Consider the following 12,224-nt stretch of genomic DNA (forward strand, 5'->3'; position numbering starts at 1 on the left):
ATAGAAATCTTAATCCTTTCTTGCACAAGGAATCTTCTCACTGTAAGATTCACTCTTTTCCTTTCAGATAAATTCCTAGGGGTTCAAGTTTTTTCTGCAACCTAGGGTCAGAGAGGCCTTTGGGGAATAGTAATTCCTTGCAACTTCCCCTCTTCCTGTTGTTTTGATTCTAGTATGGCTGCAAACAGTAAAGAGAAAAAGGGAATTTTCTTTTTCTTATTGCTAACAATATTTCTCTTGTGGCATTTTTCTTCAGTGTTTGACGAAGTGTTTCAAATGAAGCCATTACCCCCATTTTAGAGATGGGGAAACTGAGGCACAGGTTTTGTGCTTGCCCACAGCCTCTTAGGAAGCCAGTGGCAGAAAATGAGTAATCTCAATAGCCAGAGTTGCTGGCATTTCATTTCAGGGCTCTGTCTGTCAAAACCCTCTTTAGTCTTTGCAGTGCACCTCTCATTAGGATCCAGCTAATCCTGTGCCTCCATTTCCTCTTGGAAGCTGTTGGAAACTGGAAGCAGTTGGAAAAAGTTGGAAGCAAAGTGAAAGCTTTCACTTTTCACTCTGGAACTGCCCCAGCTGCTGGCAGGAATGTGGCTGTGAAGTATGTGTGCTTAAAGCCTGTGGACTCTGCCCTAGGGATGGAGTTAATGAAAATGTCCTCTAAGGGAGCTGGCTCCACTTTTTGGCAGCTGGTGGTAAGGCAGGAATCTTGGGATGTGCTGCAGAAGGAGCCTGGGCCAGCACAGCAGCTGTGGGTGGCAGATGTTTGGAGGCACTGCTGCTAAGACCACTTTGCTGGTCTCTGTGCCCTGCAGCAGTGATGAGTCCAAGGAACCATGGAAAGGGGTCTGTAGAGTATGGAGACAGACACTGAGGAGCAGAAGGCTGGGAGAAGATGTGTTGTAGGATCAGCAGAGGAATTCGTAGAGAATAGGGATGAAGTCTTCCAAATTGAAAGAAATGTTAACAGTTACTTCAACTGGGCCTTGTATAGCTAAAGGGATTAAAGACAGGACATAATAGCTTTAATATTTGGATATTTGCTAGTTTTGAGACAGGTCATGGTTTGAAGAGATTGCTGTGCTGGCTCTCATTTGATCTACACACATTTGTGCTATGCTTTGCACCCAGACCTCTGCAGCAGCTGTGTGTGTCACAGAACATGCCTTATGGAGATCAGGGTCTCTTCTCTGTCCTCTAGACCTCTAGAAAAGTAGAGCAGTTAAAAATATTTGGAGGGAGAAAACCTCCTTCTTGTGCTGTCGTTGCTGGGGTCTCTCCAATTCAGGAGGTATTTCAGAAAAACAAACCCTTTGTCTGTGACTCAGGATGGTTTGTAGACTGTTGGTATGCTGAATGCAGTCACTACCCCTGGGGCATATTCTTCTGCGTATAACACTGGTTCACCAAAGAGAATTAACACACACACCTGAAAGGGTTTCTGGACTCTTATTACTCCTGCCTTTTCTACTCCTCTTGTATCTGCTTTTTGCTGAACAGAGAATCATAAAAACATTGATTGGGAAAGACCCTGGAAATGGTTTTGTCCAAACTCCCTTTCAGAGGACCATCATCAATGCTCTGGTTTTGTCTAAGTGAGCTGTGAAAATCTGAACAAATGGAGGTGCAAAATATGGCAAAGTGTATAGAAAAACCTCTTGGTCTCAAAGGATGAGTCCTGGGAATTGTGTGCTATTGTGGGGATTACAGGACCAGATTTCATAGACCTGTTACCCTTTTTGCCTGTGCTGATTCTGCTTCTCCTCTTTCTTCATCTATTCTGACTGATGGATTTGGTCATTAATTATCACTAATTCATGACTAGATTATGCTGTATGAAGCCACATAAGTGCCAGACAAACACATCAGGTTCTGCGTGCCCTGAGCAGGGCAAACCAACCATAACCATAATAATGTAGGTGTCATCAGCAAAGACTGCTGATCTTAGAAAAAACCTACTTTGACAGGCTGGGAGTGTATCTAAACTGACTTGATAGGAGCTGACTGCCACAGGGTGATTTTTGTCTTCTGACTTTGAGTAATGCAAGCTGAGCCTGCCTAAAGTCTCCATCAGGGAAGCACAGGGCTCCTGCTAATTCCTACAGACACCTGGCTCTGTGCGAATTGTCACACACAGCTCTGGCAGGAGTTGTTTATGCTGCAGCAAAGAGAGCATTAGAGAGTTCCTAATGTGAATTAAGTGCTAGCACAGCACGGATGAAGGGGTGAGTTACTCACAGAGCTGTCTGAATATGTTGATTAACTTGCAGCGATCAATTTCTCCCCTGGTATTTAAGGTCTAGTACCTGCTCTGTACTAAGGAATTGGAAACATTTTTCTTTCCTATTTCTCATTTCTGTTGCAAATCCTACAAATCATGTGGTTATTTTGCAAGATTGACACCATGCAGTAATTGCAAACATCTAGAGAGGTCCTGTCACTATCACTACCCCATTTTTAACCCTCTGTGGTCACACTTTTAGTAATGGGAAAGCTGTTTATCATATCCTGTCCAGTTTTGATTGGGAGGTGACCAAACAAAATGTGGTTTCTGATGGAGTTGGTTCATGACTGTATTTGCTTTCAGACACATTATGGGAACATGACCTCATGACTAACATGTTCACCCATATTTTATGGCCATGACTGTTACCACACAGACAGAATGAGCCAGGGTTCCTACAGGACTATGTTTAGCTTTGGTAGGCTTGCATGTTGTACGTGTTTGATCACCGTGTACAAGAAATATGAAGCCCTAGATCCAGGCTTTACATTTAGAAGGAATGGAAACTGGTTAATTTTCCTAAAACAGACTTATGCATTTTTCTTTTATTTCAATTTATTCTGCCTCTTTCTAACTGGAACAGAAGGCATTTCTCAGCCCCCTTGTCTGTATGGAATGTAGGAGAGGACCAAATGATACACTCAGCCCAAGAGATACTGGCATAGCTTTGAGATTTCTGCCACGCTCCAAGTAGAGTGCAAATCTGTGGTGGTGCTCATGAACTAGATACAGCTCCATTTATATCTCTCCTTCTTTTCATAGAATCATTAACACTGGAGAAGGACCTCCAAGAACATCAGGTCCAACCTTTGACCAAACACCACTGTGCCAACTAAACTGCAGCACTGTCACATCAAGTAGTTCCTTGAACATTTTTAGGGATGGTGAGATGTCATGTAGAGAGAAAATTAAGAAGGCAAAAGTTCAGCTAGAGCTCAATCTGGCCACTGCTGTTAAAGATGATAAAAATGTTTTTATAAATATACTGCCAACAAGAGGGACAAGGAAAATCTCCATCATTTATGGGATGTGGAGGGGAACATTATCCCCACAGATGAGGAAAAGGTCCTTGCCTCAGTCTTTAACAGTAAGACTGGTTATCCTTGGGGCAACCAGCCCCCTGAGCTGGCAGACAGGGACAGAGAGCAGCATAGGTCCCCCACAATCCAGGAGGAAATGGTCAGGCACCCACTGTGCCATTTAGGCACTCCCAAATCCATGGGGCAGGATGGGATCCACCCAAGGGTTCTGAGGGAACTGGCAGAAGAGCAAAACAATTGGTAATTATTACTAAGCATATATGACAATTATGCTTAGGTGCTTTATATACTATGTGGAAAATAAAGGACTTCAATGGATGTATTCTCATTAATTATAGATTTTTTCCCATCCCCACCAGAGAAAGGAAACTCACCAAGTGTTTATTTTTATTCTAAACTTTGAAATATTTTCAGTATTGGAAAAAAACCAAAAACCCAACCAAAACTTCCCAAAACCTAACCCTGAAAATCCATCTCATTAAGCATATCTGATTTTTGATGTGAAATATTTGAAAAAGATTTCTGCTGATTTCTCCTGTACTTTCATTTTATCATATAGCTAATGCTTAATTACAGAATATGCATTTATTTGGCAGCAAGAAGCTTGTGGTGGTCAGAGCCTGGTTTACATACCAGATTCTGTGTGCAGTTGCTGAAATACACCACAATAATTCTATTTTGAGGTCTGTACTCATGGTTGACTTAAAAGACCAAAGCTCTGTTGAATTGGCCATTATATTCTTTTCACCAACAATTTATTAACAATTAATTTGGTCTTGCAACCACTGAAAAATCTTTGGGGTCATGAGCTTTATTTCAAGCTAATAAATGGAACAAAACTGCACATCCCAGTTGAATTTCAGTCTTTGACCTGCTCTGATTCTTTTCTTCTGTTCTTCTGAAATAATCACTGTAATGGAAGAAGAGCTGCTCTAGAGCAATAAATTATAAATGTTGTGCTTGAGGCTGCTGATTAGGATGTGATTGAATAGATAATTTACAGATGACTATTGAACAAAGAGCCTCTGGTGGCTTAAAATAACCAATTTCTTTGTAAACTCTTGAAAGCAGGGGAAAGATAATGCCAAAACCCCTCTCTTTTAAGGCCAAGGTAAGCACACAGAGTAATAAAAACTCTGGCTGTGGCAATGAGCTGCTCTCTCTGGGTGAAATGAGGGAAGCTGAAAGACCCAGATGGAGAAATGGACACATGCTGCAGTATCTGAGGTGAGCAGCCAGTGGGACATCAGCAGAAAGGTTCCCTAGGTAACACCCAGAGAACCTGTTTGTTCTCCACTCCTGCATCTCCAAATGATGTTCCTATTGATCAAACAGTGAGGTGGTGAGGAGGAGGATGGCTGTGCACTGCTAGCCCGGGCTGCAGGCTATTCTGGAGACACAGAGCTGGCAGAATGTGTTTAATACTCAGATTTTTGCAGCCTGGAGTCTAATCTGAGAGCAGCAGAGCTAGATTGAGGAGTAAAAATATGGTGCTTGGGTGATGTGCTCTGAGACTGGAAAAGAGGGGAAAAAAGGGGAGATACCTGTAGATGTGCTAGAGACAGTCCTGCAAATCAAACCTGGGTGACATGGTTCTCCAGGGAATGCTGGGGGTATCCCTGCTTCTGCCAGCAGGAATGAGTTTTCTGTTGCAGCTGTGCTACTCTGCAGTGTGCCCTGCACTGAACATGCCCATGTGTCTGCTCTCAACTCACCTCTGCTTCTGTTGACCAGTTCTCAATATGCTCATAGTGATGCCTTGGTTAAAGCAAACCAGTGATTTAATTCTTGGTTTCACTTCTAGTTTTCAGTATAACAAGGACATTACAAGTCCTATTAAGCAGAGCAAAATAAGCTTTAGCCTGCACATTAGTTTAGCCACAGTGAGTTACCATATAAATGAACAGTTCTGAAATGTACCCAGCTCTTGCACTGGATTTATGTTTCAGCATATATCACACCATAGATTCAACAAACATAGATCATTTTAAATGGACAGCTATGTACAAAATTATTATACAGTGTTATTACAAAACTTGAGAAATAAAGCTCTGAATTTTGAAAACACAGTACTGCACAGTCCCAGTTTTAAAGCCAAAGTTACATGATTCCACACGTTCTGCAGCTTGGACACAGACTCTCAAGTACAAGTAGCTGACAATGGAAGTCAAACCCAGAGATTCACTACAGGATAAGCTGAAAATGTGTCCAATAGAACACTCTGGAAAACCTCTTCCTGTTGCTTTAGTAAGAGAAGCCAGGCCCCTGGTTCTCCCAAAGCTGATGGATGCACCAGTGGCTATGACAAGACTACTTAAGACTACTGATGCACTTCAATTGCACATAAGCATCATGTAGGAACCAGACACTGTTTATATGGCCATATGCTTAGTAAAATACATACTTTAACTTGTTTTTCCCCTGTAACCAATCTCTCTTGCTTTAAGCAATTGAGAGTAAAAATACATTTGTCTAATCTGGGTCTTGGACCTGGTCCAATATAAGTCATCAGTGGGCAATGAGAAGAGGGACTTAACACACCTCCACCTGTGATGGTACAGCCACTGCTTAATTTATACCCTTAATTTAATTGAGGCACTACTGTTTTTAACACTTCTTCAAGGGCTAAACACTGCAGTCTGTTCTTGGGCCACACTCAGCTGTCATTTCAAGAGGAGTTTGGCCTAAGAGCAGGTTTTAAGACTTGGCTTCCAGGACAGTGGATGACAGGTCTGAGCCTTTCACCACCACTATGCACAGAACCACCCCCTGCCCCCACAGGTGCCCAGTGCAAGGCACAGGCTGAGGGGTCCAAAGTCTCTGGGGAGGCTCTTTAGGTCCTGGGGAGGGAGTGAAAGTGCATGAGGAGAGGCTGTGCATCTTCATGGGGCAGAAGTTTCCAGGGTGGCATTTCACTGATGCAGAATCTGGAGTCTCAGAAGCCGGCAGCACTCCAGGGACACATGAGAGCTTCTCTCATACCTTCTGCCTTGCCATGACACCTGCAGGAAGAGAGGAAAATGCAAATTATTTGCAACTATGAACAAAAGTGGTGGTTTTGCATGCATGTGTATCTAATGGTTGAGGTGCTGCTTGGGAAATCAGTTTCATCTGTTTCTCAGATAACCTAAAAACAGGTGGTTTGATGTACTTATTAAAAACTTCATGTTTCCAGAACCAATCTTGATGCTCCAGAGTTTGGGCAACTGTGCTTATAAGTTTAGTCCAATAACATATATCCTTCTAGGTATTAAATTGCTGAGGTAAATAAATCTAGAGAATTTAGCAGGACTGTCAGAAGGATGGGGCAGCACACTGTAGCCTGTCTCACTCCATAAGTGAATCAAATACCATTTCTGAAGGCAGACATGAAGGCAGAGGGCTAGCAGGAAGATGAGCATTAGATTGATGATACTCTCACAGTCTATTTAAAAACTGCCCACAGACAATATTGGGTCTGCAGAACAGGAGGTGAATCATCTGTCCCTCAAGAACTAAAGGAAAACCTGGACTCCAAATCCCTTCTGTGTCTTTGCAGGGGAAGGCTGATGTGCCACTGTGCAGGTCATAGCTGCCCTTCTGCCTTTTCCCTCCCTCCTTGCCAGGCTGTGATCTCTGAGCTGGTTTGGTTTTCCTTTTGTTTTCTAGGGAATAAATCAAGCAGATTTGTGAGAAAGGAAATTGCTAAAGCCCAGTTTCTCATGAACATGTGCTTTCAAGGCTTTTCTTCCCCAACCATTCCAAGTGACATACAGAGGGGAGGAAAAGGGGAGCTGCACAAACAGATGTGATTATTTGTCTGTAGCAATTCTCTAGGGCTTAAGGCAGGCACACTCAAAGAGCAGCTCTCTTGAGTTCAGGTATTTGTACAGTCTCTCCTCTCTTTTACTGTCACCTTTATAAAATGATTCTTTAAGCTGTTTCTGGACATGGTTGGAAATGAGTTGAGATGTTACCAGGGTGCACACCAACAGCGTGACCACCAGTGCCTTGATTCCAGAGGAAAAACAGCTAAACCATTTCTTTCAAGAACATGAAGGTAATGTGGAATACCACTCTTTAGAAGTAAAAGCTGACATTTAAAGACATTATTACAGAAATTGCTGCATAACAAGATGTGGTCAAGGTGAGGCCAGAACTCAGTAGCTGATTACAGTCTTTTACTGCTCTGAATATTACCACAGAGTTCCTGCCCTCTGCTGCTGTTAGGGAAGCTCTAAAAATTCGTAAGTGGTTGGAGTCTTGATCTCTGCAGCTGGATCTGCACAAGAAGGAAGAAGATTTCTGTGGCTTCAATGAGACCAATTAACTTCCATATCAGCAAATCCACCAGAGAAAGAAATATCCTGTACCAAAAGAGAACTAGTGGGGGCCTGAACAGACCATATATGCTTGGGACAAAACATAAAATAAAACAAAAATCAGGTGGAAGATCCTAGGGAAAAATATTGATAGCTAACACTCTAGGCTTGCTGAATCTGTCTTATCAAGAAGTTCTGTCTTATCTGTCTCATCAAGACAGGAGCTGCATTTGGGAGAGGAAGCTGTCTGGCAGGAGACTAAGACAAGCAAATGGGTTTTTGCTTCTGCTGCCCTTGCTGTGTGACATACAGAAGAAGAAGAGGAAAAAGAGAAGTGCAGGTTTCGAGGTGCAGCTCAATTGCTGCCCTCCTGGCATCAAAGCCCAGGTGGGCTCTGCTGGTGCAATGCCAGGCACTGAATTCCAAGGATGCAGTGAAACTCCTGCCTGACTTCATAAAGGTACTGTATGCCCTTGCATTTGTCTGTGCTGCATTCCTATGTCTTCCTAGGAAAAACCAAAACTGTGTTTCATGTATTTTTTTTCAAATATGACTTTTTTTTTAAGTCTGTATGCTTAAAGAAAATTTAGAGTTAAGCTTAACTCATGGTTCCAGCTGCCCTTCCAATGCAGCATGTCCACTGGTCCTGGTGTACTTCTCACCTATGCTCCATTGCTACTATTTTCTGTTTCTGCAGGAAATCTTCCTTAGATTTTTAAACCAACAGAGCTACTCCCACTTCATGTACTCCTATGGTACTGCAAGAAAAGGGCCAAAAGGAGGGCAGGAGTAGTGAGGACTGGAACTACCCAAAGTATATCCCATTTTCTCTTGCTAGCAGTGATGCTCCAGGCGCAGGAACAAAATCAGTCCTGTGGGGAAATCCTGCACAGATTCCTCCTGTCTCTGTGCAGGAGCAGGGCTCCCAGCCCCAGGGAACTGGGGATGCTGGACAATAAATACATTCCTTTCAGGAAGCAAGACAAAGAGATTTGATGATATTGATTTAGTTCATAAGAGATGCTCATCAGCATGGAAAGGACAAAGCGTAACTATGCAATTTCAGTACAGTGGGTGTTTCAGTTGTTTATTTTTCTTGCTTTTCTTTCCACTTGCTGTAAAAACAGGGGAAGTTTTGCAAATGAAAGTCTTATCCTAGAACTCCTTTTGAGCGGCAACCATATGTTGCCAGCATCAGTGAAGGATGCAGGGATGCACCTCTGGAGTTGAATTTAGCTTTGAGTGGGAGCTGGTATCTTGTCCCAGCTAGTATTTGCCCCTGGGTCCAGTGTTTTATTCCCCTTTCCAGACACCCATATTTAAACAGTGCTACAGAAAGTGGTTACCCACAAGCAAACCAAATGTTCTTTGCTGGAGGTATGTACTGAAATTGCATTTTTACAGTTTTTGAGAAAATAATGTGATCAAAGCAAGGACTTTGTTCATCACATGAAGTCTGATTGTTTGGTTAGAATAATGGCTTTTAATTATCTGCAGGCAGAAGCAGTTTGGCTGCTGCTGACACAGAGGACAAACATGTGGGCTGTGACCCTGTGTCGAATGGAGATCAGCACTGACTCCACTCAACACAAGATCAACACCCTGGAGAGTAAAAATCAGAGTAACAAATTTATTTCACATGTGTTTGTGATTAGACACAAAGACAGAAAGCTTAGGTGATATGCTGAATACTGATTAGGTCTGTGAAGTCCCAGTGCTGTGGTTAGTTCACAAAAAAAAAAAATCTTTGTGACTTTACATACCTCATTGTGCCACACAATCTTTTTTTGTTTTATTATCTCCAGTATCAGTCTCAACCTCTGCTTTTGAACAAAAGAGAGACACTAAATATATCTGATCATGGCAAGGCCAGGGTAACAACAGGGAACTGTTTATGATGAAAATACTGTCTAGTAGCAGAGAGCTCCCTAAGAACACAGAATCTTTGAATGGTTTGGGTTGGAAGGGACTTTAAAGATTATCTAGTTCCAACCCTCTTGATGTCATCCCTGGATGCCCAGGGAACCCTGTGGGTTTTGCAGGCTGGGGTCAGTTCTTAAACCAGAAGTCCTCATTTCAGGTGTCAGGAAAACCAGGGCTGGGAGCACGGGATGCTCCCATTGCTGCAGTTTCTGCTCCTCAGGAGAAGCAAGTTCAGGAATCAACATTACAGGAAATCACTTCTCATTTGTGGCTTGTTTTTAACTAGGGGAAAGTGGCATGTTTAGAAATGCAAATTACTACAACCCTGGGGCATGCTGCATTAAAAGGGTAAATCCCTCAGTGGTAGCTGCTCAACCTATGCTGTCTTTCTCAGCAATGGGTATTCGAACCCTCCTTTCCTTTCTCCTTGAAAGGGAAAAATCAAGCATTGGTAAAAAGAGACTTAACCATTTGCCTGCCCATTTGTTTGACCTCAAGATCTTGCAGGAAACAGGCTTTGGAAACTATATTTTAAGTTCTAAAGGGTTACAGACCCATCTGTCTTCCCACGAGGCATCTCCAATTTGGGATTAAGGTACCCACCCGGGGCGGTAGGATCTAAAGGACTTGGACACTCTTCCCAGGTTAGGGACTGGCTGAGGACGTTTGGTAAGAAGAGGGGGGCCTGTGTGGCTCCAGAAGCTGAGCTCCCTCCCAGCCCCAGCAGGGCAGCCCAGCTGCAGGATGGATCCTGGGTGGAAGCATCAGCAAGATGCTCTTTTTCAGTGACTGACCTTTCCCCCTCCCTCTGCAGCGATGGTTTGAGGCCCTGATGTTTAGAAGCCACCTAAAGTACCCCTGGGGCAGGTTGTCAGGCAAAGTGCTGTTGCAATGAGGGGAAAAACCAAACAACCCCAAGGCAGCATTGATGTTGTTGCTTTTATGTGTTTATAAGTAGTTCAGAGGGGGTGATTGCTGATTAAGTACCAAGTATTAACTGCTCTTAATCACTGCTCTGGAGCCTAATGGAGCTCTTGTTTGCACATAACCATGCCTTGTAGCTGTCTTTAGCATACTTGACAGATGTGCTTATTGCCATTTTTACTGCATATGTGTAATGGGCTTTTGAATTATTGATTCATCATTACTCCGTTATAAACTACTTACATGTGTCACCAGAATGAACTATGCTTGTGTTTTTCTTTTTAAAGCGCTTTCAGGTTTGAAAAATATAATAGCTGCATGAAACAGTGTGACTCTAGGGGCAGAGGGCATGGAGCCTTGAAGTGGAAAGAAACAGGTGTATACAAATATAACAGGAAAGGTCCCACATTTAAGTCAGTCCCCGAGAGCTATTTACAAAATAGGCTACCTGAGTAGCTTTTGCTGTGCCTCTTCTTCTTCTTCCTTTTCCCTGATGGCCTCTGCTTTTCCCTGTCACTGTGAGTCTGCTCTGGGGGAAGTGTTGCTGAGCAAGAGGAGTCGGTGGCTGGCTCCTCTGAGAAGGCCTTGTCTTGAGATGTGTCCAACAGCGAGTCTGTACCGGGGTCTTCATTTTCCTTGGTCATTTCTTTTGACTCTGCCTGCTGGGCATCACTGCAGGGAGCAGGCTGAGCACCCTCTGAGCCATCAGGTGGGCACTCCTTGTCCTGGCCTTCTGGCATGGACCCGTTAGTCCAGCTGAGCTGGTCTCTCAGAGCAGAGGCTGAAGTGCTGCTCACAAAGCTTATCCTTGTGCCTATGTCAGCCACAGAGAAGGCAAGGGAGCCGCTCTTTGAGCTGGGCTGGAGGCTTTCCACGTTGTTTGGCTGCTCCATCCCAAGGCTCAGCATGGTCTGACTGGCTCCATCAGCTTCCACCATGCTCTCTGAGGAGCTTTTGGTCTGGGACTCCAGTGGCAGACCTCCTCCAGCACTGTTTTCAGAAGCTGAAGCATTTGTAACACCTCCACCTGTCTCCATTGGGGCAGTGGTTGAGGGAGGAGTGCTTTCTGAGGGATGATCATCCTTGTTTTGCTTGGTCTTGTCATCAATCTGCTTCCCTGCTGCTTGTGGATCCTTCATGCTCTGTCCTTTAAACAGAAAACACACAATCAGCCACAGCTGCAGTTTTACCAGGAATCAGCCAAGATGCAGCTACCCTGCAGAGGTTACAGCAGCTGCCTGTGGAGGGAGCACTGACCCTAAAGCAGCTTGCAGAGGCAGCACCAGTTTATCCTGCCTGTACCTCCCCTCCTTATACCCATGTGGTCACCCTGGCTGGAGTCCAGGCTCCAGCTCAGCTAAGCCCCTGATTTGTGTTCAGCAGGTGTTAATGTGTCTTTGCTACAAAATGGCTGATTTCCATGGATGCTCCAGGACTTGCAAGGAAGCCTGAAAGTCTACAGAAGAAGAGAGAACCTGTCCTGGGCCAGGCTGGACTGTTGGCTTGGCTGTGTGAGGAGTTCAAGGCTGCCCATCAGCCAGCCTTAACCTGACCTTGCAGAGCAGGTCTAGGAGAGCCATGGACAGACCAATGTCCTTGGATTTGCCTAACTGCAAATGAGACACTGAGGTCAAGAGACCAAAGAAAAGCTAAACCCATGGTGCTTGTTCCTCACAAGCACCTGAAGGACTTGGGTACTTCTGCAAATAGGATTTCTTATCTTTTTTTAAAGTGTTTCTTCAGTCTCCCAAG

The 12,224-nt window shown here is 43.9% G+C and overlaps 1 protein-coding gene across 6 annotated transcripts in view; it reads right to left on the minus strand.

Moving 5' to 3' along the window:
• Positions 1 to 3,699: 3,699 nt before the first annotated feature.
• Positions 3,700 to 12,224, minus strand: part of LOC135302570 (inverted formin-2-like) — a 42,309-nt gene continuing 33,784 nt past the window's right edge. For 5 of the 6 annotated variants that reach the window (XM_064423172.1, XM_064423170.1, XM_064423168.1 and 2 more), the window contains exons 21-23: positions 10,921 to 11,619; positions 9,389 to 9,445; positions 3,700 to 6,326 (exon numbers count right to left, since the gene is read on the minus strand). In XM_064423172.1, the coding sequence (XP_064279242.1) occupies positions 9,390 to 9,445; positions 10,921 to 11,619 (755 nt within the window). In that variant the 3' untranslated portion in view covers positions 3,700 to 6,326; position 9,389. The remainder of the gene's footprint in view (positions 6,327 to 9,388; positions 9,446 to 10,920; positions 11,620 to 12,224) is intronic. The other variant, XM_064423167.1, reaches the window with a different exon arrangement.

This window comes from Passer domesticus, chromosome 6 (assembly GCF_036417665.1).
Source record: "Passer domesticus isolate bPasDom1 chromosome 6, bPasDom1.hap1, whole genome shotgun sequence".
Classification (NCBI taxonomy): domain Eukaryota; kingdom Metazoa; phylum Chordata; class Aves; order Passeriformes; family Passeridae; genus Passer; species Passer domesticus.